The 24,545-nt window shown below is 49.8% G+C and overlaps 10 protein-coding genes across 10 annotated transcripts; 4 read left to right on the top strand and 6 right to left on the bottom strand.

The window, feature by feature from the left end:
- Positions 1-33: 33 nt before the first annotated feature.
- On the bottom strand, positions 34-951 carry M438DRAFT_331693 (uncharacterized protein; the record flags this gene model as incomplete). The annotated part of the gene is made up of 3 exons (XM_029903428.1): positions 34-567; positions 626-825; positions 882-951. The coding sequence occupies 3 exons, from the start codon at positions 949-951 to the stop codon at positions 34-36; spliced, it is 804 nt and encodes a 267-aa protein (XP_029765010.1).
- A 496-nt stretch (positions 952-1,447) lies between these two features.
- M438DRAFT_331692 (RNA-binding domain-containing protein) lies at positions 1,448-2,037 on the bottom strand (the record flags this gene model as incomplete). The annotated part of the gene is made up of 2 exons (XM_029903427.1): positions 1,448-1,681; positions 1,735-2,037. 2 exons carry the CDS (start codon positions 2,035-2,037, stop codon positions 1,448-1,450), a joined length of 537 nt encoding a protein of 178 aa, XP_029765009.1.
- A 1,245-nt stretch (positions 2,038-3,282) lies between these two features.
- Positions 3,283-4,719, bottom strand: M438DRAFT_352021 (uncharacterized protein; the record flags this gene model as incomplete). Its single annotated transcript, XM_029906760.1, has 3 exons — positions 3,283-4,104; positions 4,158-4,501; positions 4,554-4,719. The coding sequence occupies 3 exons, from the start codon at positions 4,717-4,719 to the stop codon at positions 3,283-3,285; spliced, it is 1,332 nt and encodes a 443-aa protein (XP_029765008.1).
- A 1,060-nt stretch (positions 4,720-5,779) lies between these two features.
- Positions 5,780-9,059, bottom strand: M438DRAFT_331690 (uncharacterized protein; the record flags this gene model as incomplete). The annotated part of the gene is made up of 4 exons (XM_029903426.1): positions 5,780-6,136; positions 6,325-6,365; positions 6,633-6,816; positions 7,251-9,059. 4 exons carry the CDS (start codon positions 9,057-9,059, stop codon positions 5,780-5,782), a joined length of 2,391 nt encoding a protein of 796 aa, XP_029765007.1.
- A 1,191-nt stretch (positions 9,060-10,250) lies between these two features.
- M438DRAFT_342364 (dihydroxy-acid and 6-phosphogluconate dehydratase) lies at positions 10,251-12,537 on the top strand. Its single transcript, XM_029904743.1, has 6 exons — positions 10,251-10,674; positions 10,725-10,732; positions 10,782-10,878; positions 10,926-11,061; positions 11,116-12,412; positions 12,468-12,537. Exons 1-6 carry the CDS (start codon positions 10,418-10,420, stop codon positions 12,488-12,490), a joined length of 1,818 nt encoding a protein of 605 aa, XP_029765006.1. The 5' UTR covers positions 10,251-10,417; the 3' UTR covers positions 12,491-12,537.
- Positions 12,538-13,081: 544 nt separating this feature from the next.
- On the bottom strand, positions 13,082-14,023 carry M438DRAFT_311502 (uncharacterized protein; the record flags this gene model as incomplete). The annotated part of the gene is made up of 2 exons (XM_029902471.1): positions 13,082-13,681; positions 13,721-14,023. 2 exons carry the CDS (start codon positions 14,021-14,023, stop codon positions 13,472-13,474), a joined length of 513 nt encoding a protein of 170 aa, XP_029765005.1. The 3' UTR covers positions 13,082-13,471.
- Positions 14,024-16,159: 2,136 nt separating this feature from the next.
- On the bottom strand, positions 16,160-18,035 carry M438DRAFT_342363 (uncharacterized protein). Its single transcript, XM_029904742.1, has one exon. It carries the CDS (start codon positions 17,829-17,831, stop codon positions 16,596-16,598), a length of 1,236 nt encoding a protein of 411 aa, XP_029765004.1. The 5' UTR covers positions 17,832-18,035; the 3' UTR covers positions 16,160-16,595.
- A 163-nt stretch (positions 18,036-18,198) lies between these two features.
- On the top strand, positions 18,199-20,363 carry M438DRAFT_342362 (purine-cytosine permease FCY21). The gene is made up of 3 exons (XM_029904741.1): positions 18,199-19,925; positions 19,974-20,044; positions 20,094-20,363. The coding sequence occupies exons 1-3, from the start codon at positions 18,524-18,526 to the stop codon at positions 20,175-20,177; spliced, it is 1,557 nt and encodes a 518-aa protein (XP_029765003.1). The 5' UTR covers positions 18,199-18,523; the 3' UTR covers positions 20,178-20,363.
- Positions 20,364-20,594: 231 nt separating this feature from the next.
- Positions 20,595-21,782, top strand: M438DRAFT_265699 (uncharacterized protein; the record flags this gene model as incomplete). The annotated part of the gene is made up of 3 exons (XM_029900044.1): positions 20,595-20,691; positions 20,745-21,046; positions 21,102-21,782. 3 exons carry the CDS (start codon positions 20,595-20,597, stop codon positions 21,780-21,782), a joined length of 1,080 nt encoding a protein of 359 aa, XP_029765002.1.
- Positions 21,783-22,178: 396 nt separating this feature from the next.
- Positions 22,179-23,629, top strand: M438DRAFT_92529 (uncharacterized protein). Its single transcript, XM_029910397.1, has 4 exons — positions 22,179-22,561; positions 22,612-22,718; positions 22,767-23,500; positions 23,559-23,629. The coding sequence occupies exons 2-3, from the start codon at positions 22,624-22,626 to the stop codon at positions 23,488-23,490; spliced, it is 819 nt and encodes a 272-aa protein (XP_029765001.1). The 5' UTR covers positions 22,179-22,561; positions 22,612-22,623; the 3' UTR covers positions 23,491-23,500; positions 23,559-23,629.
- The last annotated feature ends 916 nt before the right edge of the window (positions 23,630-24,545 follow it).

Here is a 24,545-nt window from a genome sequence, read left to right as displayed (position 1 = left end):
GCAGATTTCAACTTCGACTTTAACCTTCGACTTTTAACCTCTCTTCTCAACGCCCATGTCATCACCACTCTCGAACATTCTGGTGGCGTCTGAGTACTGGACGGGTTCGAACTTGGAAGCACCGGCATGGATGACCCAGCGGACAGGGCTGGTGTAGACATGGTGGTCATCGTGGTCATCGTGGCCATCGTGGCCATCGTGATCAACGTGATCAGCGTGATCATCGTGGCCAGCATGATCAGCGTCAGGCTCCTCATTAGCCAGACTCACTTCACCCTCCTCCGACGAAGAAGGCGAGAAAGCAGAAACCAAGCCCGTGGTCTCGGGACTGTAGAGACCCTCCCAGTCGGAATCAGAGTCCCACATTTCCTCTTCGGAGTCTGAACCTGCCAGATAGACCGAAGGCGGCGAAGGAACGCGGTCGGGCGAGTAGAAGTCATCATCGTTCCATTTGGGGCGGAAGGGGCTTCTTTCGGGGATGGGAGGGGGAGAAGGCGAAGACTTGCGTGCAGGTGACGAAGTGCTGGAGTCACTGAAGGCGGAGGAAGTAGGTGCGTACGGATCCTTCTTCTCCATGTTAGTACGTGCCGGACATTGCGAGAAATCACGTAGGGCATGCACGTACGGGTGCGTTTGGGCCCGTGGGCCAACCGGATGCAGGGAAGCATTCATTGGTTGTAGTGATGGGAGGACGAGAGTTGGGACGAGCCTTGATGTCGCGCTCGATACGTGCATCATCGTCCTCGATCTGAATGGTCGTCATGAACATCAAGTCCTTGTTGCGACGCAAGATGGGGGGCTTGTCGAGAGCTGCCAGGGTATGGGCTGTACATGTGTGAGGCCTTTCTTCGCGGTTTTTTGAAAGGGAACGATGAACTTACGCTTCTTTGGGGAGACGAAAGGATCAGATCCAGAAGGAGATACAGATCTTCTACTGGATGCTCTGGTCATGATGGCGAGAAGTTGTGTTGTCATGTGCGTAAATCGCTGAGTGACACAGAAAGAAAGTGTTGCGCAAAGGCACGGAGAGAGTTGTGATGGAACTAACAGTGTCGTTAGCAACAGAGTCGAGATAGCAGCACCGGCGCGATCACCACGAAGCGCTGGCTTGAGGCAGCGACGACAATGTGAAGACCTGCGGTAAAGGCATCCTTGAACTTACCGAATAAGACTTTTGATTACCACCGACTTGTGTATTGCATTGTGCATGACAAGCCGGCAAGGTGGTGATATTGGCCGTTCCTCTTGACCTCGTCTTCCATTTCTTCAAGCTTATTGCAGTGATAGCCTTCCAAGCCCTAGCAGCCTCTTCTTTATCATAACCATCCTCGTCCTTCTTCGCCAGCTTCTCTTCAAGTGCCTTTGGCCCTGGACTATCTGCAAGCCTGTTGAGCCAGTCATTCAAGCGCTCACGACTCAGCCTCTGTTGTTCTTCGAGCTGCAATTCCTACTCGATGTCCTCATCCTCGTCGTCTCTGCGAGCACCAGGACTTCTGCTTCTGTTTCTTGACTTTCCACCACGAGCAGGTCCACCACGAGTGTCGTTGGTGTTCTTGGTAGGTGGTGGGCGCACAAAGGCGAAGTCGACAGAGATGGTCTGGTCAAGCAACTTGGTCTTGTTGGCTCCTTCGACGGCAGCCTTTGCCTCGTCCAGTGTGGGAAACTCGATCAGGACGTAGCCCTGCAGAGATCAGTATCCGGTCCTGCTTCTTCTGCCCATATTCAACGACGCACCTTGACGTAACCGGTTCTGCGGTCCAAGTTCATGTGCAAGTTCTTGATCTCGCCAAACTCGCCAAACAGCTCTTGCAGGTCCTCCTCACTGGCCTCCTCGTGGACATTGGTAGCCATAACGATCCAGCCTTCAATAGAGCGAACGGCCACGGCTCCGGTTGAAGTACGTGTTTCGGGTCCAGCAGGAGCTCCGCGCTTAGCTTCGGGTGATTGTGATGGAGAAGGAGAGCGGCCTTCCTCCTGTGCTTGCTCCTGCTCCTCCTGCTGAGGCTGCTGATCGATATCCATTTCGGCGTCGGCCATTGTCGCGACTGAAGATGTTTAGGGAAGGTGTTGATGGAATGAAGTACGCCTTGTATGATACTGAATCTGACGTATCTGTGTCGCCTGAGACGCGTCGAGTGATACGAATAGTTGGATTTATGAATGAGGCGATGGCTGAATGATGAGCTGGTGTCTTGCAAGTACAGATCGTTGTCGCGAGAGCTCGATGACAGCCGGTAGAACCTCGGCGTCGGAGTGGGAGAGTCCTCGCTGCCCCTGTCACCCGGATCCTGGATATGCTATTTCCTATCAGAACTATCTATCGATTTGGGATTTTCATACTTCCATGGACCCTTGGGAGAGCTCATATGGATGTACCCAATAACTTGTTGTGTCCAATTGGCAAGTAGCTGGTTGACTACGTTGTTAGGACGAGTGTTTGGATATTTGACAACCAGGCTTCAACAAAACCTTTTGCGATTGACAACACTTGGCTGCCAAAGAACCAACTCTGATCTATTCAGCGAGCACAAGGAAACCTCATTATAGCACACGTATGACGAAGATGTTTACGTTTCAAAGATGGTTGATGGAATTCATGACTTGCTTATGCCATAGAGAAAGGTACAATAATGATATACTCCGCTGTCTATCACGTTTGCCACGGGACTGGCCGAGAAAAACTCATGCATCAGCAGGTCATACATTTGGATGGCGGTGTAAGACGATTGAGAAGCATGTGATATTCAAGAACACCATGAGTCGCCATGATTGAACCCAACACCGTACGATAAGAAAGGTGATGCTCAGGTCTTGCCAATGCTCGACGACACAGGGTACTTGGTGCTGAGCCTGCAATAGAAGCGACCACACCCAAGTTCATGCTTCCATGTATTGCCAAACATGGATTTGAGACATTGAGCCCAGAAGACCTGACGAGCGCTCGACAAACATCAGTTGTAAACACCTGCACGTTAAAGAGGGAGGGATTTCGTTCATCATATATTCAAAAAGAAAGACCAATCTCCGCCAGACTTACAATTGAGGAAGCTATCTATGCCGATTGCTTCTGATACGTAATCATTGCCTGAAAGGTAAGATGGCATGCATACAATCATATGCTGTTAGCAATACTGGCTCTCTCAATCATCGTTCTTCCATCGCCGAGCAAAGAAAGCAACACTTAGCTGCTGATCAGTCGCTTTCTTCAAGTCCACTCCACAGCACTGCTTTGCCCACCTTTGGTCATGAAAGCCTTCGGAGACGTGATTCGTGCATAAGCCACTAGTTCTGTGCGTCGATCACATCATCTGGACCTCTGACAACGCCAGTGACATTTGCTTCGACGGGAGCCAGGTAAGTTTCCCCACCTTTGTCTGGAGTAAAGGCATACCTGGGCATCTGAGCCATCTTTTCTTCAGGAGAAATTTCCTGATCAGAATAGACTAGACGAGTGGCCTTTTTAGACTTCTTGCTGCCACTTTCAGCTTCCTTCTCGGGTGCTGGGGTGGGTGTAGGTTGTTGTGATGGACCTGATTTGGCGGACTGCTGAGCGGCAGCGCCCGATATGAGCTCATCCACGCTTGTTGCGTTAGCACCAGACTCTTGTGAGGGAGCAACAGGGCCACCCATGTTTCCACTATGCATTTCTGCAAGTTGCTCTCTACTGACATGAGGGGCATTGAAAGTTGGACGCTGGGGAAGACCAGGAGCCGAAGGAAGACTATTCTGACGAGTCGGTAGATCTTGCGCAGGCGGGCTCATGGGTGGAGCGTGGCGAGCATTCTGATATTGAGGAGGACTTGCTGAGTGTGGCGGGTATGCGAATTGAGCAGGAGGAACAAACGGCGCAGGAGGGCCTTGTCCGCCATAAGGCTGTGAGGGTGAAAAGGATGGTTGGGAACCAAACTGACCTGGCGGGAAGGATCCTGGAGGTGCTGCATATTGTGGTTCGCCGTAGTTGAAAGGGGGAGGTTGTTGGCCGTACGCAGCGGGAGCTTGAGCATACGATTGAGGTGGGTACGCGGAAGGTGGTGGGCTGGCAGCTTGAAGCGCTGATGGCGGAGGGAAACTCGACCGGTACTGAGGAGGAGTAGCGACATCGCCCTGGTTGCAGGTAAGTCTTTGGGGAGTTCAAGAGCTGGATTGGACAAACGTACAGGTGTGTCGGGAGCGCTTCCCAGACCCGATTTCTCGGCCGCCTTTCTTGCCTTGTGTTCGGCCAAACGCGCCTTCAACTCAGCAGGAGACTCGAGCTTCGGCTTCTTTGTACCTGCAGCTCCTTGGATTGACGAACCGGGGACTGGGTTGCCTGTGGCAGCGCGTCGATCGGCCTCGGCTGCGAAGAATTCGTGACTAACGCGCTGGTTGTGTTGCTGCATTACATCGTCTGGAATACCTTCCATGCCAAAAATCTCGATGTCGGGAGCAGAGCGGTTAGGTAGAGCATTCTCCACCGTAGTCAGATTCTCCTTGTGTACTTGGTTCATGTGAACGGACAAACCTGCTCTCGAATTAGTCGTCGTTGCGCGTAATCGTTGACCATGAAGCCTCACCTCCAGCTGTATTGAGTCTGCGCCCACATCTGTCGCACTTGTAATGCTTTGCCTTCTGATGTGAGATTAGAATCTTCAAATCATCAAAGTCGCGCTCGCAGTAGTAACACCACGGACGCGCAAGAACCTCTTCGATGTCGGGGTGACCGCGCTTCTTCTTGCCCATGGTGAATGTGAGGTGGAGGGCTTGTAGTAGAAGGTATAAAAAGGTGGATATATGGGTTGAGCGAAAGAGCAGCTGTCAATGATCGCGTTCGAGGAAGTGACGATGCTCGAGCCTTGAAGCTGCCGCAGACGGAGTTTGCCGCAGAGTGGCTGGTCGCGTTGCTTCTTCCTCCGCTCTCAGCAACGAAATTTCCTTCTGCCGTGCTTCACATCATGATATGCGATGGCAGTCCTCGAGATTTGAGAGTGCTTCTGCCATCTGATTGCTCATGCTTGTAGGCTATGGTAAGTTCATGTCCAATCAGCAATACCCCAAACCCTGCCACTTGCTCCATTATCAGGACATTGTCGAGGTCTTTCTGCTTCGGTGGGAAGAGCAGTCTGTCTGTTTCACGTCTTGTGTCCAGGCAATGCTGTGGGTCGGTATAGGGGAGGTGAGAAGTCTTGTACTTCTTGCTGAAACGTTGCAAGACAAAAAGCCAGGTGCCTCATAGTTCATACTTTCACCGTCTCTCGAGACGCCTTCAGTGGGAAGTATGACTCCTTGTGTACCCACACTTTTATATCGGAATCAATATGTTTTGTGTTGCAAAGTACTCGAGTTTCTTATTCTATATGTTGCTACACTTGACCGAAGACGTGACTGCAGTTCTGTCGAGACAGAAAAAGACCTGTTTAATGCTAAGAGCGAAGATGATCTGATCATCAATGATCACACGTACTGGGGAGAGATTCACTGCGAATTACTTGGTCATGACACGTCAAGAAAGAAGAGAAAATCAATGGGGGTATCAACATGATCGAAATTGGTAAACTTTTGCAAGTTGACGAAAGAAGGTAGAAGAGAGACGGGCGAGGTCGAATTGATGGGATGCTGCGTTGTGCTGTGTCGCCGTGAAGAAAAACGCAGTACCGCATGCATAAGCTCTCAACCATGAGTTACATTTCCATAGCCGTAGCCATATCCTCAACGCCTTGCCCAATCCCCAAAGCTTTTTTGAAGTTGCCTTGTTGCACCATCCTTGGGTTCATCAACCACTTTGTGTGAAAGAGCGAGTGATTTACTCGTCATCCTCCTCCTGCTCAGCCTCGAGGGTGGACATGGCGATACGGTCCAAATCACGCTGGCCAGACTGAGTGATGCGGCGGCCACCCTTCTCCTCGTCGAGCTCGAGAACACCAATCTTCTCGAGGGACTGGCAGACCTTGCGGTCAACGGAACCGGAGGCGTCGACGTGACGGCTGGGGCGGGAACCGCGGTTCTTGGGGGAGCCGTGGACCTTGCGCAGACGGCCGATACCGACGTTCTTGCGCATGTAGATGTGACGGGCGACGGCAGCAGCGCGGACGTAGAACCAGTCAACGTTCTGAGGAGGAAGCTCCTTGGCGGTACCGGTCTTGACAGTGTCGACCCAACCCTATGTTTCGCATACAGGTTAGTTACACTCTCTTGGGCCTCCCTTGCGGGAGATTCTAGGTTGACCCAAAGCACTACATCGTGCAGATGACTTCGAAAGACCGCCACCAGAGATTGTTCTGCTAGGCTTGCCTTTCAAAGACTCCGACACGACATGATGCAAGATTTCAGGTGTGGTAGTTGACTTACAGGGACGGCGATACGACCTTGTCTCTTCAAGAAAGAGGCGTCTGTATTATGGTAAGCCCGTGGTCCTAGAGGTATTGGATGGACGCAGGAGGGAGTCGTCGCATAAGAGATGTTGTGTTTCCAGAGATCCTTCACTGTCGCTTGACGCAATCCACGACCACACTGCTATTCATCATGCGGCGCAATGTTGAATGATTGGTCGAGCAGTTTGTTGAGTGATATGTGGTCGCGCATTGTTGTCGTCGTCGGGAAAGCAACTCCATCTCTTGTGCGAAAACTCCTCTCCAGCTCCAAGGGTGTAGACTAACAGTTCTGGATGAACTTGTCGGCAGGGACATCGCGGACGGAGACACCGGGCATTTTGGCGGTTGTGAAGGGGGTTGTCGACGGTGGTAAGGTCTTGTGGGCGTGCGAAAAGGTCGTCTCGGTCAAAGGCGAAGGGAACTGGCGTTGGAGGCCGCTGAGAATTTTGCGACTCTCGTGTGCGCGGAGCTACCCGTGTGCAAAAGTCTTGGCACCTTCCAGCTTCACTCGCTTCTTGGTCTCGACCACTTCGACCATCACTTCTCGATGACATTACAACATAGTTGCAGAGCTTTTGGATGCCATTGAAGAGCATCATAATCAACACAATTCTCTATGTGGCTACCCCTACATGTGTTTCAATCCGAGACACGAGGTCCAGTTCTACCTGCCTATTCATATCTCTCGTTTCTCGACCCGCCTGTCAGTGGTACAATATGCATAAGACATGGAAACAACTGGACCGAATAAGAGGAAACTCCACTGTATTGGTGCTTGTGTAGAAAATCCATTGACCAAGCCAAGCTAAGACCTGTAAACTTCAAGTATGGATCCAGTCGTTGACCCAAAAAACCAGTCGCTTGGATATCTCAAGAAAGTGTTGGCCTTCTCTCCAAACCTACCATATATCGAACAAAGAGCTCATTCACGAAATGCTCGTGTCTGATTCCTGGTGCCCTCTTGTCCGCAAACTCCTCCAGTGCATCTTGTAGTCTCCACCCTAGTCTCTCCACCATGTAGCTAACCAAGAAGAAGCCGGTTCTGTTGAAGCCGTAGTGGCAATGGACAGCAATCAAAGCACCTTCTGGTTCTTCAGGCTTTGTGAGCTGTTCTCTCAATGTGTCGATCAAGGCGATGAAAGCCGCGACTTCTTCTACTGTAGGCGGTAATTTGCTGACGGTGGGGAATTTATGGTACTCAATGCCACCTTCCTCAAGGCCCTTAGGATCGTAGACAGGGCTTTCGTGACTGATGTCCACGACCATGCGAACTCCTTGCTTGACACCATTTCTGGCTCCCCATCGCTTGACGTAGACTGCGGGTGTGTGCTCTTCGTCGATCTCGCGCAGTGTCTTCTGTGCTCGGAAGATACCTGCGATAGGTTCTGAGACGGGTTTGATGGCTTGCCACTTCTGAAGGTTCTTCACGTCCCATTTGCCTTCAGTGCTCAAGTGTTGCAGTTGCCAGCCGAGAGATAGACGGTGATCAATATGGTTGGCGACGAATGATTGGATCAATCCTGAGAGAACGCGCACCGTCGAAGTAGCGTAAAGCAGGGCATGAGAAGCAGGCTTTGGGAGTACTGTCGTCTTCAGAACAAACTTTGGCTTCTTCGGGACATCTGGTGTAGCACTGTCTTGCCGTGTTTCAGATACCAGATCCTGACCAGACTTTGTTGTGGTAGACTCTGGCACAAAACTCTTTCCGTTCTCCTCGATTGGTGTGTTGTCAATAACGGGTATCTCGCCAGCAGAGCTAGGCAAAGCATCAAGTTTCGGCTTGGTCTGGTCTCGTGGAACCTGACGTCCCAGCCACTTGGCAATCAATTCAACATTCTCAGGTGGTGTTACATGGTCTTGCTCTCCACCAATGCAGAATGTAGGAACACGAAGACCGGACCAGATGTCCTCACCGGGCAAGCCCCCGATAGCCTTGTTGTCTGTGTACTTCGGCATAGAACCAAGAGCCATCGCCATAAAGACTTCAGACCTGCTTTGTTCGTTGAATCGTAGTTGTAACCGCTTAGTCTCCGAATCTGCTTCCTTGCCTGCATAGCGAGAGACACTAGCGCTTTCCGCCCCGCCTCGTCTGTCCCACCAACGGAAGACTTCGAAAAGAGGAATGGGCATATAACGCATGTGCTGGAGTCGTGATACCTGGCTGGCCGACAAAGTCTCGGCACGAGGACAGATGGCGATAAACCCGGCGATGTGCTCAGAAATAAGATGGGATAGCGGTGATGTCGAAGAAGCAAGTAGTGTTGACAAGGAGCAACCCATGCTGTGACCAATCAAGATTACCTTCTGTCCGTTCCCTGCATCTCTGTGTTGAGTGATGGCCTCAGCAATTAAAGATGCCAATGCTTCCGATTTGTATGCTTCCCGTTTCTCAGGCAGGAAATCAGACAAGCCACATCCTGGAAGATCGATGGCAAGGCATGGTGCAGCATTGACAAGGCCAGTCAGTAAAGGTGCAAATTGAGCAGCACTTCCTCCAAGACCGTGGACAAAAACGAGCAGTGGTAGTGGTGTTGGCTTGGTAGGAAGCTTGTCGGCCTGTGGATGAGGATGATAGAATGTCCTAATCGACGGATAAACGAAACCAGCGGCAGTGTAAGATTTCTGTGATGAGTGCTTTTTCAACAGGCCTGGATCTGCTGCTGAAGGATCTAATGGGTCGTATAAGTCTGCTGATTGATCAAACTGTTTCATGGTCGAGAGGACTGCAAACGAGTGGAGATGGAAGAAATGGATAGGGGGGAAGTAGAACTACATCGAAGACAACAGGAGTTATGTACAACCGACTCACCTTTGGCATCAGAATCACGTTTTGCACTAGCGATTCGAGATAGGTAATACACTGACGCAGTCGCGAGCACTACCGTACCTCCGAGAACCACGAGGGTAGACATCTGCTTTCAACGCGCTGACAGGCCTAGACCCTGAAACCTTGTCGTAAAGTATGGTTATGCGGTTTGAGGAGATGAGGTTGCGATTCTTGGTAAAGCGAGATAAAGCGATGACGCAGCAGTGGAAGAATTTGGTCGACGCGAAGAAAACCGCCAGGAAAATCAGATGTATCTGCGACTACACACGGCAAGCCAGAGGGACAGTGAGCGTTTGAGTCGATTGAGTTAGTACTAATTTGTGTCTCTTGAGATGGAGTTGGACGAGGAAGTCAGGAATCGTGCGACGAAAATGGGTTTGGCATGAAAGACGCGCACCAATGATCGCGCGCGATGATTGAATGTGGGTGAACAACTGGCCGACCATCGATCCTTTCTCTGGCATCACGAATCATCCAAATAACATCCCCGTTTTATATTTACTCTTTCTAGAACACATCACATCGATGTCGTTTCCATGTCCCCGGACAGAAGAGGTGCTACATCTGAGGAGTGGTCTCTATACGGCAGCTCATTGGACGAAGGAAATACCGGCCTCCATGGATCTTCCCTAGACACATCGGCAGGGCTATCCGTACAACCTTATATGCACGTGTGTCGGTCCTGAACATTTGTGATCAGTTTGATGTTTCTGAACCAGTTTCCCACATGGGACGAGAAGAGCTCTCTCTCTATTCAGGTACTCACCACATCCCCAGCATTTTCTACCCTTCGTTCCTGCCAATCGCGTTAAAGTTGCAATGCACGTAGTATGAGGAGACGCTGCCGAAAGGCATCAGGCGATTGATGCTTACGATACTACGCATCTCACACGCTGCACTATTGTGTGTGTTTCTTTCTGCCTGGCGGCATCTAGAGAGGCTCAAAGTGCTCCAAAGAATAGATGAGCCTCACTTCGCCTTTTCGGTAGAACACTTCTCCGAATGCCCTCGGATGGAGCCGAGCGGCCGTCTTCGGCTCTGATCTGTGGGGGGTGCGCGGGGCGTGACGAAGGTGAGAAGTCCGATATCCCACTTGGGCGAATGAGAGTGGAGAAAAAGGTCAAAACCACTACACACTCTGGAACTACATTTCCTTCGTGACCGGAATTCTTCTTCCAATTGTATGCTACAAAGCCAAAGACATCCAAGTCGTATAGTTTCACAGCTTCAACAACCACTCAAAATGGATCCCGCAAACCTCAAGGCACAATTCCAACCAGAAGAACCACGTCTTCTCAGCTTCCCTCATCTTCCAGATGATGCCAAGTATGAAGATGGAACACCTATCCTGAACAAGTATTCTTCGACGTTAACTCGAGGTCATGACTTCCCTGGAGCTCAGGCCATGCTTTATGCGGCCGGCGTGCCGAATGAGAAGATGATGAAGACAGCTCCACAAGTTGGTATTGCCTCTGTCTGGTGGGAAGGCAATCCTTGCAAGTGAGTTAATGAAACCCTGGAGATTTGAGACAGTACTGACGGGGAGATAGCAACCACTGTGGGTACTTGAGATCCAACATCAAACGGAAAACTAACACTAGGACCAGTGCACGATCTCGGAAAGACTGTCAAGCAAGCTGTTGAAAAGCAGGGTATGCTTGGATGGCAATACGGCACAATTGGTGTATCAGATGGTATCACAATGTGAGTATGAACGGTTGCTGCTACAGGCAAAGGCTGAAAAGAGGCAGGGGAGGCGAAGGCATGCGCTTCTCTTTGCAAACTCGTGAGATCATTGCAGACAGCATCGAGACCATCACATGTGCTCAATTCCACGATGCCAACATTTCCATTCCTGGATGTGACAAGAACATGCCAGGTGTTGTGGTAAGTATTGCGTACGAACCGTGACAATTACATGGAAGCTGATGTATACTACAGATGGCAATGGCAAGACACAACAGACCTTCCGTGATGATCTATGGTGGTACTATCAACCCAGGATACTCAAAGACCTTGCGAAAGACCATCAACATCACAACATGCTACGAAGCACATGGCGCTTACAACTTTGACACACTCAAGAACCCAGACGACCCATCGATCACCAAAGATGAAATTTTGACAGATATCGAGAGGAACGCATGTCCTGGATCTGGAGCTTGCGGTGGTATGTTCACGGCAAACACTATGGCCATGGCAATCGAGACTCTTGGTCTATCACTTCCTGGATCTTCTTCAACTCCCGCAACTTCGCCAGCCAAGATGCGCGAATGTCAAAAAGCAGCGGAAGCGATCAAGATTTGTATGGAGAAGAACATCAAGCCGCTTGACTTGCTCACAAAGAAGTCATTCGAGAACGCTCTGGTTATGATGATGGCTCTTGGAGGCAGCACAAACGGTGTACTTCATTTGCTCGCCATGGCTGGTACCGCAGGAGTCGATCTCAGTCTTGATGACTTCCAGAGAGTATCGAATCGTATTCCTTTCATCGCAAACATGGCTCCTTCAGGCAAGTATCTGATGGCTGATCTGTACGATATTGGCGGCATCCCATCTGTTATGAAGCTGCTTATTGCTGGAGGTCTGCTTGATGGCAGTGTACCTACAATCACTGGCAAGACATTGGCAGAGAATGTTGCTCCCTTCGATTCTCTACCTCAAGGACAAGAAATCATCCGCAGCTTGGACAACCCCATCAAGCCTACCGGTCACATCGAGATTCTCCGCGGTAACCTCGCTCCTGAAGGTGCTGTGGCTAAGATCACGGGCAAGGAAGGCATGAGCTTCACCGGTAAAGCTCGCGTCTTCAACAAGGAGCACGAGCTCGACGACGCTCTGAACAAGGGTCAAATCCCTCGTCACGAGAACCTTGTCATTGTCGTCCGCTACGAAGGCCCCAAGGGTGGCCCCGGTATGCCCGAACAGCTCAAAGCCAGCGCAGCCATCATGGGTGCCAAACTCACCAACGTCGCTCTGATCACAGACGGCAGATACAGTGGTGCCTCTCACGGCTTCATCGTCGGTCACATCTGCCCTGAAGCCGCCGTCGGAGGTCCCATCGCTGTTGTCCAGGATGGCGATATGATCACCATTGATGCCACTAACAACACACTCAGCATGGATGTTTCGGAAGAAGAAATCAAGCAGAGATTGGAGGAGTGGAAGAAACCAAGATCAAACGTCACTCGGGGTGTGCTGGCCAAGTATCAGCGCTTGGTCGGCGACGCAAGTCATGGTAAGTGTTTAAAATCATCATTCACAAAGAACCATTCACTGACAATATTTTCCAGGTGCCATGACAGATTTATTCTAGTCGTTACGAGTATGTATATGAAATGAAAAGCACTTTCACCAAACCCAGAGGTTCCGAACGCAGATTTGGACAGGCGTCGAACAATTTACATCAAAAGGCAGAAACTTTTCTTTCCAATGTGGGAACCCGTCTTGTATTCAGACGAACCGTTTCCACCTCCACATCAAAAGGCTCATAACTTTTTGCCCAAAGCTTTGTATATTTTATAAAACAGGCCTCGTGGTGCAAGCAAGTCATTTCCCACGGTCTGACATGCATGTATCGCCATGTCGCATGTCGCAATATGCATAAAGATGTGTGTGTGGTGCATGCGTGGATGTGTGTGCGTGCCGAAAAAGAAACACAAAGAGAACATGACCTATATTCGTTATTTACTATAGACCCGAGGCCGAGGATGCGTCTGCGTCGCGTCTCAGGATTTTCTGGACCCAACAGCCTGGGTTTCGGAGATTTTCTCTTCAGCCTTTGTGTCACTTCGAGTCAAGAGGCTGGAAAGAAAACTGGAACAGGAAATTCATGATGGTGTAGTGAAGTATCAAGTACAGTATCTGTAAATTTTGAATGAAGTCTCTATGTAGTAGAATGATGAATGGGTGAACAGAAAAACAATGCGATGTATGCAAAAAGCGAGCGGTGTGGGTATCTCGAAACAACACGCAGAGCAAGAGATCGCTCGGAAGCGAAAAAGCGAGTGGTAGGGTATCTTGAAAGAACAACAACAGCAACCCATGGAAGAAGACGGGACCATCTTGGCCAACGAATAAGAAGCAAAGCGAGCGATCGAAGGGTATCTTGAACAAGAAAGAAAAAAAAAACCAAGCAAGATGCAACCATGAAACAAGAGGAAAACAAGAAATCAGAACTCCGGATATATGCAAATGCAGATGCAAGGTCGGAAAATCTATGACGGACCGGGCCATGATGCAATAAGTTGTGAATGCTGTGCGATGCTTTTCGAAACCAGGGAGAACTCGGAAGAGTTTAGAGAGACAGAGCATATCCGTAGCCTGTGAAGCCTTCGGCCATGGTGGCATAATGAGGTGTGGGAGTGTGCTGCTGAGAGGAAGGTGTGTGTTGCTGGGGTGTTTGGCCCCGGGCGCTGTGTTGATGCAGGTGTTGAGGCGCAAGTTCTGCCCACTTTCGGGCGCAGTGTCGCGAAGGCCACTTCTCTTCAACACCGAACTCGAGCATCTAGAATGAATTGTCAGAAACATGATTTTGCTTGTGAACAAGATCTTGACTCACCTTCTGGCTGACAATGTCCCACTTGCACTTCTCCCAATACTCGTGTGCCTGTCTCAACGCCTCGAGATCGCGCTCCTCCCAGTTTCGGAAACGTTGTCTCAGGCGAAGGTACCGCATCTGCAGTGTAGCAACGGTGATTGACTGGCCCAATTGATTGCTGAAACGAGCTGCAATCTCCTTCCAGGGCAAGGCTTCGTCTTCTTTCAATGTGATGAGAAGACGTTCTTCGTCGTTGAGGTGCTCAAGCGAAGGTGTTCGCTTGCGACGCTTGGAGTTCGAGCGGAGCATGGCTTCTTCATCTTCCTGTTCTTGACGACGTTTCGAAACAAGGCCAGCAGGGTTTGGGGCAATAGAGGGGTAGTAGCGCTGAGTATCTGCTGAGCTGCGTCTTTGAGGCGGGCTTGGGGTGGTGAACTCGGCTGCGGGAGTTTGATAGCTCGTTGTGGGAATAGCGTTGGATGGGATCATCTGAGGTTCAGCCATAGGGAAGCGGATACCGAGAGGGTTCTCTGGCCATAGCACTTCGTTCGCGGATGGTCCAAAAGTGCTGGGGCTGCTGCGAGGTCTCTCAATCAAGCTGTTTGCATGGCTCGGTGGGAGAATAGCCAGATCGTTGTATGTGGGTGGCGTTGGCCATTGAGCTGTGCCGGTAGAATATCCAGTCATGTCATAGTGGTTGAAGGAAGGGAATGGTGTCATGAATGGTGTGTTGTATGTGAGCTAGACTGATGAGCAACTCGTCTGCTATCATGTGTGATGATTGATACATACAGGTGTCGGCGCATACCATGCAGTTGGATAGCCTTCAGTACACACAATCTTCTCATTCGATGTTGTAGACTCGAATTGGTCCATGATGAGAATGATGATGAGTTGTTGTGGTTATGAGTTAAGGTGTAAAGGCTTGATGAACAAGATAGGGAAGGAGCAACGGACACTAGTGTCAAGGGACTCGAACAGATACTTGAGTGTTGGTGGATGATGCTAATGCTGTGTCTGGGTGGTACCTGCCTGGAGTAACTTTGGACGGGCATGTTGGTGATTTTGTAGGATCGGTGGTAGACTTGACGTTAGCATGCAGAAGAACCACGGACTGAGCCTCCATGTCTGAGCCTCTGCCGAACTGATGGAGGTGAGATATTTTGAGAACACAACGAGTCCCAGGGCAATGTCTCTGAAGGATCAATAGGCTATCTGTGCGGCATGTTGGGGGAGAGACACAAGCACCATTGACCTCTCGAAAGAATTGGTACAGAGAGGCACGCCGACTTTCCATACACGCCCAGTGCATAAGCGCGCCATGTATCTAAATTGAAAATGGTGGACCTCATCCGTGGCAGCGGGACGTGCTCGGGAGCAACCGCAGCACGAATCTGGGCGCAGAACACGCGCGCTGTCAGAGCGGATTGGTCGTCATGATCTGACTTGATAGTCTGACAAGCGGGAGAGATACGTAGGCAGATGCGTCTCATTTGCATGTTCCCAGACATTTTAGAGGAGATAGGTCATGTCTCAATTCTTGTCAAAACACGGTGAGTAGTACTCGACCTCGTTCCTCCATCTCGACTTCGGTGGAGTAGGTGGATGTTCTTGTGTCCCAAAATAGAAACAGGTAAATGTTGAAGGCTTGCAAAATCCGGTTTGACTGACATATAATTTGAGTAGGCTTCTTTCAACCGCGTTTACCGATCTTGCAGGACATCTTGGATGCGATCGCGTGTGGATGATGTGCGGCGGGAAAGAGATGGACTGGCATCAGCCTACCGCGTGGGGTACACCGTCGACTCGATAGACGGCACCATCATAACATGCATTTTGCAATGTTTCAGTACGAATGATTGGTCTACCCACGACTAAGCAACTCGCGGCTGATCGACTGACTGGTCAAGAATGAACAGCAAGCACAGATGGTAAAAATAAACTCAAGCATGCGGGGGTATCACCGTCAATTAGTCGTGTATATTGCTGCTCAAAATAGATTGCATTGGAAGGAATGCAGACTAATACTCTGTTTCTGGCTGCATGTCGTTGTGTTTCAAGAATGGCGGTTAATATATTACCCTCACCACTACCCAGCCTCTCCATGTTCGATTGAGACAAGTGAATCATGCTTATGCTGAAACAAGGCTGATCCTTGGCTCTGGATGTCTCTATTTCCTCGAAGGGTTGTCGGGCATGGAAGAGGGTTGTGTGATGCCAGGATCGATCAAAAGGAAGCCTCGAAGATGAACGCTTGACCGGTCGCCCCTTGAAATTGGTAAAAGCGGTCTGAAGGCCCGCCTATGCAGTACCTATTGCTTCATCTAGAATTTGGAATTTCACAACTTGATGAAGACGAAGAAGAAAGCTTGTTAGATAGGAAGGATTATGTTATAGCAGGTGAAAGTACCAAAGAGGAAGGTGTTTGCTTGGGTGGCTGGATAGCTCCCTGCTCGACTGCCACGCGAGGATTAACAACCCTAATTATCTGGTGATATATCCGTACTTTGGATGATTTGATTTGCTTTGCAGCCGAACTGTCTAGTTGGTCGCGAGTTTGACCAAATCGCGACTTTTCTGCGAGATTTGCTCCATCAAGAGCATGAAGGAAGATTCATTGATTTAGCGCTGCATCGAGGAAACGCCGAGTCAAACTGGACGTGGATTCTTCCTTGCTTCTTTCAACATGAGAAATGCGCAGTTCATATATCGAGGCGCAGTATGCTCGAATCCTCCTCAGGCCAAAAGCATGATGCTAGAACTCCACGGTGGGCTGTGCTGTATAGGATTTCCCCACTTTCAAGGCGAAGTCGTGGATCTGACATGCAAGTGTATTTTTCTGGTCTATCATCTCATCGTCATTTCGTTCTGTCATGATGCTCTAAATCTCGATATCCTCATTCATTCCCGGTCTTCCTTCAATTCCATTAGCCGGCTCTTCTATGTCGATGTCTTCTCCACCTTCAACATCATCCATGTCATCGATGGGGAAGGTGAGGATAGCAGCCACACCACCGAGACCTTCCAAGCGCTTGCCGCTCTCATGCATACTGCTCAAAACTCTGACATCACCTCCGTGTTCTTGGCTAACCTTGTCAACCAGAGATACCCACCGTCTTCTGACTGCGACATCTTGAGCTCTGAAAAGGGCGTTGGATATGAGCAATGCACCACCACCTCTTCCCACAGCGCCCTTTTCAACAGCAGACTCGACCTCTTTCGGGCCGTACCATGCGCGACCATCGTCTTTTCTTAGTAGGTCGAAGAACTTGTCCATGAGAGCCGTCTCTTTTGCGAATCGAGTATCGCTTAGCTTTGCTGTCACGGCAGGAGAAGCCATAACCTCTGCGAGTGAGTGCAGGTGACCGCTGGCGGAATGTGCGACGATGACCTTTGAGACAAGAGCTGACAGATTCTTGTCGGCTTTCGTGGAGGCGGTAGTTTTGATGTATTGTTGAAAGGCGGTCGCGGTGAAACCAGGACTTGCCAGCAGTAGTGGTTTTAAGTCGGCCATGTTGAGTTGTCGAAGAAGCGACTCGAGTACGGTGGAGTAGAAGCGCTGGCTAGCCTTGTCGTGGTCTGCACTGGGCTTGCCGGGACGCTTCTTGGGCAGGGCAAGTTCGATCCTCTGGCGCAAAATGGTCTGGTGATTTGTGACGAGACAGATGTTGGCGAGGCCTTCTTGCATGACGACGGCCCATAGCTCAGCCTTTTGTGTTTGGTCGATGGACTCTTTCAAGATATCAAGAGCAATGCTGTCCCAGCCATCTGCCTTTTCGAGGGTGAAGTTGCGTTGCAGTTCGAGGTCGAGGGTGTGGTATGAGCCGCGCTTGACCCACTCGTTCTCTTCAGCGACGGTACCGCTGACATGGAGTTGGGCTGCTTGCGGGTCGAAGTCCAGGGATGTGACACGGAGAGTAAGGGTTGTTTGCACTCTCTTTGAGGTACTCGAACCAGTCATGGACTCGGTGGTTACGCGGCGAATGGCTGAGGCGCGAAGAAGGTCGGTCGGTCTGATCAGATTGTATGCGTGCCACATGTCCTCGGGCTCTTCTGGGAGCAGTGTCGCACTGCCCGAGCCATCTTTCTTCTCAATACTTTGCTTGATTAAACGCATGGTGGATTTGTATGCTTGTGTTGGTGAAGTGGAAGTTTGGAAGAGGGCCGTGTATTTCTCGAAGACTGAAAGCGAACGATGACGAAGGTGGATTTTGTGACTCTTGCCTTGTCGGGCTTGCTACTGAACTTCTTCGCCTTGACTTATTTCACGAGCTCTTGCGATACTGGAATTTACCATAGACAATACTACGAGTAGTTCGATTCGACCTGGTACATGTATACATAATACGTTCGAGCATAAGAAGGTCATGATTATCCTGCCGTGGCATGATTGGCCGATGGATCATGCGACATCGCGGCTCAGAAGAGTCATGGCGGGGAGCTCAAGAACTCTCACTCCCATCCTTCTCAACATTTCTTTGTCTCGTACTCGAGCAGAATCTGTGCTTCTCTGTTCTAGCAGATCATTCAATCGAATCTCATCTTTCAATTGTCTTCGTGCCTCAATCATAAAGTACGGACTACAACAGTCATGATGTCGAGCAGCAAGGAATTATCCAAAAATCAAGGCCGAGGTACCAGGTAACGTAAAGCATGAACCGGTGTTCAATTTGACTCTTTTCGAAGAGTCTTTTGTTCTGAGAGAAACGGTCGAACTTGATCAGGATAATACCTGCGCAAAGAATCATGCTTTATCATCATTCCATCTAACCCGTCTTTGGAGGCTGACCTTGTTACAGGTGGCCGAACATGGACGAGCAATCTCAGATGAGAAACTCGAACAAGGACCTCGAGAAAGATGGTCCTACTTTGATGCCTGTCGAATTTGATGATGACTCAACCCTCGCTGGTGGCAGCTCCAAGTTGAGACGGCAAATCAAGAACATCGAGCATAGCCTGGCTCATTACAACCTCGAAGCTCGTGGTATCCATCGCGTCATGCCTAATGAACGGCACAGCCTGAGGAATCTGGGATACTCTCAAGTTGGACTGCTGTGGTTCAGTGTCAACCTCGCTGCCAACAACATTACTCTTGGTATGCTCGGTCCAGCTGTTTACTATCTCTCCTTCTTGGACTGCTCTCTATGCGCTGTCTTTGGAATGCTTGTTGGATGTCTACCCGTCGCCTATGTTGCTACTTTTGGACCTGTCAGTGGCAACAGGAGCATGGTATTCGCTCGCTACACCATGGGATGGTACCCTGCCAAGCTGGTTGTCGTCCTCAACATCATCGTTCTCCTTGGATACTGCCTAATCGATGCTGTGGTTGCTGGGCAGATTCTCTCTGCTGTCTCTCCAAACGGCTCCCTCTCCGTCATTGTCGGCATCGTTATTGTGGCTGTGTTGACATGGGGAATTACCATCTTCGGCTACAGCGTTTTCCACTTCTACGAGCGTTATGCCTGGCTTCCTCAACTCATCGTTTTGTCTATCCTTGCCGGTGTTGCCGGACCCAAATTCGATCTTGAAACACCATCCAGTGGCGACACGCTCACTATTATCGGCAATCGACTGTCCTTCTTTAGTCTATGTCTGTCTGCTGCAATTACCTACGCAGGCGGCGCTGCAGATTTCTTCGTCTACTATCCAGAAGAAACCCCTCGTTGGAAGATATTCAGTGTCACCATGTGTGGTTTGGCCTTGTCATTCACCTTCGCCTTCATGGTTGGTATTGGACTCGGCTCAGGCGTCGCTACAACCGCATCTTGGAGTGATGCGTACAACGTCTCGCAAGGTGCTCTCATTGTCGAGGGCTTCGCTCCTCTAGGAAGCTTCGGCAAATTATGCGGCGTGATTGTGGCTCTTGGTCTGATCGCCAATATGATCGCGCCCACATACAGTGCTGGCATGGATTTCCAAGTCCTTGGTCAATGGATGACAGTCGTTCCTCGATTTGTGTGGAACACTCTTGGTGTAGTGATCTATACTGTATGCGCCATTGCTGGTCGTGGAAGTCTTGCAGCCATTTTCACCAACTTTCTTGCGCTTATGGGCTACTGGGTGTCGATATGGATTGCTATCAGTCTCGAAGAGCATTTCATCTTTCGTACTTGGAGAGGTATTGGGTTCAACTGGAATGCCTGGAATGATAAGAGCAAACTCCCCATCGGTATTGCTGCAACCATTGCCTTCCTAATCGGCTGGGCTGGAGGTGAGTTTTGATTTATACATTCTCCGAACAGCACCTAATCATGGACAGCAATTCTTTGTATGGCACAAGTCTGGTACATTGGCCCTCTTGCAAAGCAAGTTGGAGAATATGGCGCTGATGTAAGTACCGTCTGTTCGTACGAAGAGCCAGATGCTGACAGAATTGCAGATGGGTAACTACGTCGGATTCGCTTGGGCAACTGTGGTCTACCCACCTCTTAGATGGCTCGAGATGAAGAAGTTTGGTCGTTGAAGGACCATTATAGCCACGTTTTAAGAGGTAGAAGGAGGCCTGTTGAGGTCTCGTGTGGGTTTCACTTTCAACACAACGAGAAGGATAAGTGCTAGATTCAACCCGCATTCTGGCAGACTGCAAAGTCACTACAACCAAAACTTCAAAGTATATACAAAATAATCTGCTGCGTTCTTCAGCACTTGTGTTTCCGACCATTCACAGTGAGTCCAGAAGGAAGGCAAGAATAGGCGACCGAGGTCCCTGGCCGCGTAAGCTTTGACGACCCCGGATTATGACTCGGCGCGTTACAGCGTACAACGAACGAGCTCCTACGGACACACTCCTCAATAGGCAGACACGTTTGGAAGGAGCGATACAAAAGAGCACGCGAGCAGATGCCTTCATAATCCTTCATTCCATCCTGAGCCCCTCAACATGTTGCTCAATCCATTCCGCATTCTCGGCGACGTCAGCCATACGGTATCCAAGTGTATCTTGATATGGTCGATACACACAAACCAGAGCGCTGAAGGTGGGTCGTTGCCATCTTTCTCTCGCTGAGCATTACTAATGTACAATGTCTAGGTGTTTCGCTCATCACACAAGCGCTATACTGCGTCGTCTTCATTGTACGATACCTGGATCTGATCGTGGATGTACCCTTTCACACCTTCCTCTCCTTCTGGAACTTCACTCTCAAGGTCTTCTACATTTCTACGTCGCTGTATATCGTGTTTCTTATGACAAGAGTATATGCACGAACAAGAGAACGTGAAAAGGCATGGAAGATTGGGCTTTGGAGTTTGCTCGGCTCCATTGTGAGTGCCCCTGTGGTGGCCGCCATCTTCATGGGAAAGAAACCCTTCTCAGCAAAATATTGGTTCGAGGTTTGTGACAAGCTGGAACTTAGGCTGAGTCTATCTGTGCTGACAAGTGGATTAGATTCCCTATACGTTTACGCTCATCCTCGAATCGCTCTGCATCCTTCCTCAGTTGCTTCTCCTCCGCCAGACATCGGTCCCTACCGTCATCGACAGCTTCTACCTCGCGACCCTTGGCTCGTATCGCGCCTTCTATATTCTCAACTGGATCGTTCGCAGTGCTACGGAATCCCGCCACAGTGACATCTTCCCCGTCAGCTTTACCTTTGGTGTCGTTCAGACCCTCTTCTACTTCGACTTCGCCTGGGTGTACTGGACAAGACAGCGCGTCAAGCTGAGATACGGCGGTGTTGTGGATGGGGAAGATATCAGCAGAGGCTGGCTGATCAGCAAGGTCCTTGGGCAAAGAGGAAACACAAATCATGACGATGATGATGATGATGATGCCGCGCTGGCCGGTCAAGAGGAGGGTATCATTCGTCCTGCAGGCGCAAGCAGAAGCAACAGCGCATGGGGTCCAAGAGGCATCTCCGTATCTGCCGATGACGGCGTGCACGAGTCTGAGCGAACCCATCTGGCTGACCCCGCCGCGTTCGAAGACGACTACGAGGACGATGCCGTCGTCGTGAGCCCTGCTGTCTCAGAGGCCGACCGAGTGTCCATCAAGGCCAGAGATGAAGCCACGGCTCAAGATAGTGGAGTCAGTGATGGTGTCGAGTGGCGCGATGATCGTCATAGCTAGAATCATCACTCAACATCCTCCCCTTTTAAAAACTCTGTCACGTCTAGCAATCTCACGGCCACGCCTAGGACTGTTTGGACTGTAGAAATGCACAGTGTTATTAACATCGGTCCGGCCGTCCGTAGAGAGTTCCTAAGTGTTACGCTCTCTGTGTAGGGCTGCACTGATCTCAAAAACATTGTGCATTTCTACAGCATGCGCGTGACAAAGTTCTGCACAAGGGGAGAATTGACCATTTTTCTCTATCTCAGTCCGTTTCGCTGCAAGCTCTAAGCTCTCACTCCGGAGAACATCTTCATCGAAGTTGCTTCACCAACTCTTCCCCTCAAGCTCTACAGTGATCGAAAGCTCTGCAAGCAGCGAGATCAGACGTTGCTTGATTTGTTCACCCTCTTACCCACTACCGCATCTTCACTGGCTCTGCCATAGATCGATTGATCTACTGTTTCAGTTCCGACTTCCGTTTTCACACCGGCACTTTCACCTTCTTCAGGATTCGGACCTGTCTCCCAATCCCACCTGTACCTGATTCCACCCCACAACCGAAGTTACTTACTTCTACAAGCTCTCGTAAGTCAGCTGCGTATGTCTTGCTTCACTTGGCCTGTTCTTCCGTACCGCCTTATCTACGATCTTCCTACCACCTTGAGGCCCAACCTTCTGGTGCCGTCCTCCTCACAGATCCTTCACAAGGCCTCGTGTCTTCTATACCTTCCACTTCTTGCCACTCCGAGTCTAGTTCCTTCTTCAGCCCTAACCTTTATTCATTCGACACCTCTGTGCGTCTCAGTCCTCTTCAATCTGTTGCTTCTTACTGACTGCTTGCAAGAAAGCCAGCATCATGCCTAAGCGCAAGATTGAAAATGAAGATGAGAAAGACACCAAGAAGACTCGTAACCGTCCCATGGAATACGATTTCTTCCACGAGAAACCCGAGTACGTATATAAGTTGAAGAGACCGGCGCCAGTACTGACGTGATACAGGTCCGCAAAGAAAGAAATCCCCATGATACTTGCCTGCAATGGCGAGCAATACAACGTTTTCCCACAGATCCTGGGTAAGTTTGCAAACAGATTCGAACACGTCGAACACCAAAATCGTACCTATATCAATCTGGATGCCTTGGAGTGCCGCGGCGTCGAAGTCTTCGCGAATTGGGCCATGGACCACCAAAAGCCCTTCCTGATCGCGGTCAACGGTGATGAGGGAAACATTATTGATGATGTTGTCGACTGTTACATCACTGCCCTACGACTTAGAGCCACTCTGCTGTGCGATCTAATCATCTACCAAGCCTGTGAGATCGGCAAGGAGCACGAACTCATTGTTCGTCACAGTCAGATCAACAAGATCTACGCAGAGACCAAGAGGCCTCAAGATGGTCTGCGCGAATTCATCTCCTCTGTCGTCGCCTATCAGAGACGCAACGGCCTCGCAAATGCCATCGCTGGCAGAGACCTTGAGGTAGACAAGCAGCGCAAGAAATTTGCCGCTCTACCTCAAGAATTCCAGTTTGATCTAATGAACGAACTGTCGAAAAACACTGCCGGACAGAACCCCTGCTACAAACCCAACCGTTTCCTAAAGAGCGTGCACTTTTTCACCAAAGAGAAAGCAAGAAACAGAGCTGCTGCTGAGAAAGCTCGTCTTGAACAAGTTGGCACCGCAGAGGAGCCCCTCTTCGTTGAAGAATCTGACGACGAGTAAACGAGGTAATGTAAGTCTTCTTATGCATCGTCGTGTCTTTTGGGATATACTTCTAACAAATTTGACAGGCGAGCTACGAAACAAACCATCACAAGCGATGTACCACTACTTGCGAAGGTCGAACAAAAGGCCTACCACGACATTTATCTTTGCGTTTCCATTTTCACAAGCAGCTTAGCTACACAGAGAATACTGCATCTGTGTCGCACAGGTCTACGGAATGGAAATCCTTCGAGCTGCGACACCCATGACATCCCCTCATCGATCTCGATGCTGGATACAACACATATTTGTCATTTTGATTTTCAGGCGTGGAGCACAAGGAGGTTTCGAGCGATTTCGGCATCCATGCCCATTTTCCCGCTCTTTCCCTGCCCATTTCCCTTCCTATTCTGCTGCTCTTATTCCCATTTTTTTTTACTAAGCCCGGCTTTCCTTGACAATTTGCTCTTTATCTTTATTTTTTGCGAAATCACAAGTCATTCTACTCGAAACTGCTGTCTCATGATCAAAAGTCTTCATAACAACGTGTTGTTTCCATGAGAAAAGCCATCTCTTGTTCCTTCTTGAAGGACCGTTTCTGTCCATGAACAGCAGGGTCAATCCTAGAAGAAAGACTCACAGTACAAACGTAGTCGAGACTCAGCCATGCGAAGTTTCAAAATGATGATCCTGCGAGCTGCGACATACTAGACATATCGCGATCGATTTTGGTCCTACACGCAGGATTTTGTTGGAGACACGATCACACGATTGAATCACTTTTGACCAAGACGAGATCGAGTCTGTACAATGCATGGTTTGAGAAATCGTGATTATATCACTGCGGCGTGCACAGTATAGCTAGATCCATCACAGTGATGTTTGCAAGATCAGACACTTTACAAGATTCCAGGTGTTGGTTAGGTTGTCGAAACTATCTGCAGTAAGGCAGGGCGATATCTAAAGGATGTAGATGTCCAAGGAGAGCTTGTACGAGCGTCACCTCTCAGTGGACATGAGCGTGATCTGAAAAACATCTTGCATTATGGCAGCGTGGTAAAAGTTTGGATCGT

The sequence above is a fragment of the Aureobasidium pullulans genome, assembly GCF_000721785.1.
Source record: "Aureobasidium pullulans EXF-150 unplaced genomic scaffold scaffold_2, whole genome shotgun sequence".
Taxonomy (NCBI): Eukaryota; Fungi; Ascomycota; class Dothideomycetes; order Dothideales; family Saccotheciaceae; genus Aureobasidium; species Aureobasidium pullulans.
This window is presented reverse-complemented; position numbering and strand designations above follow the sequence as displayed.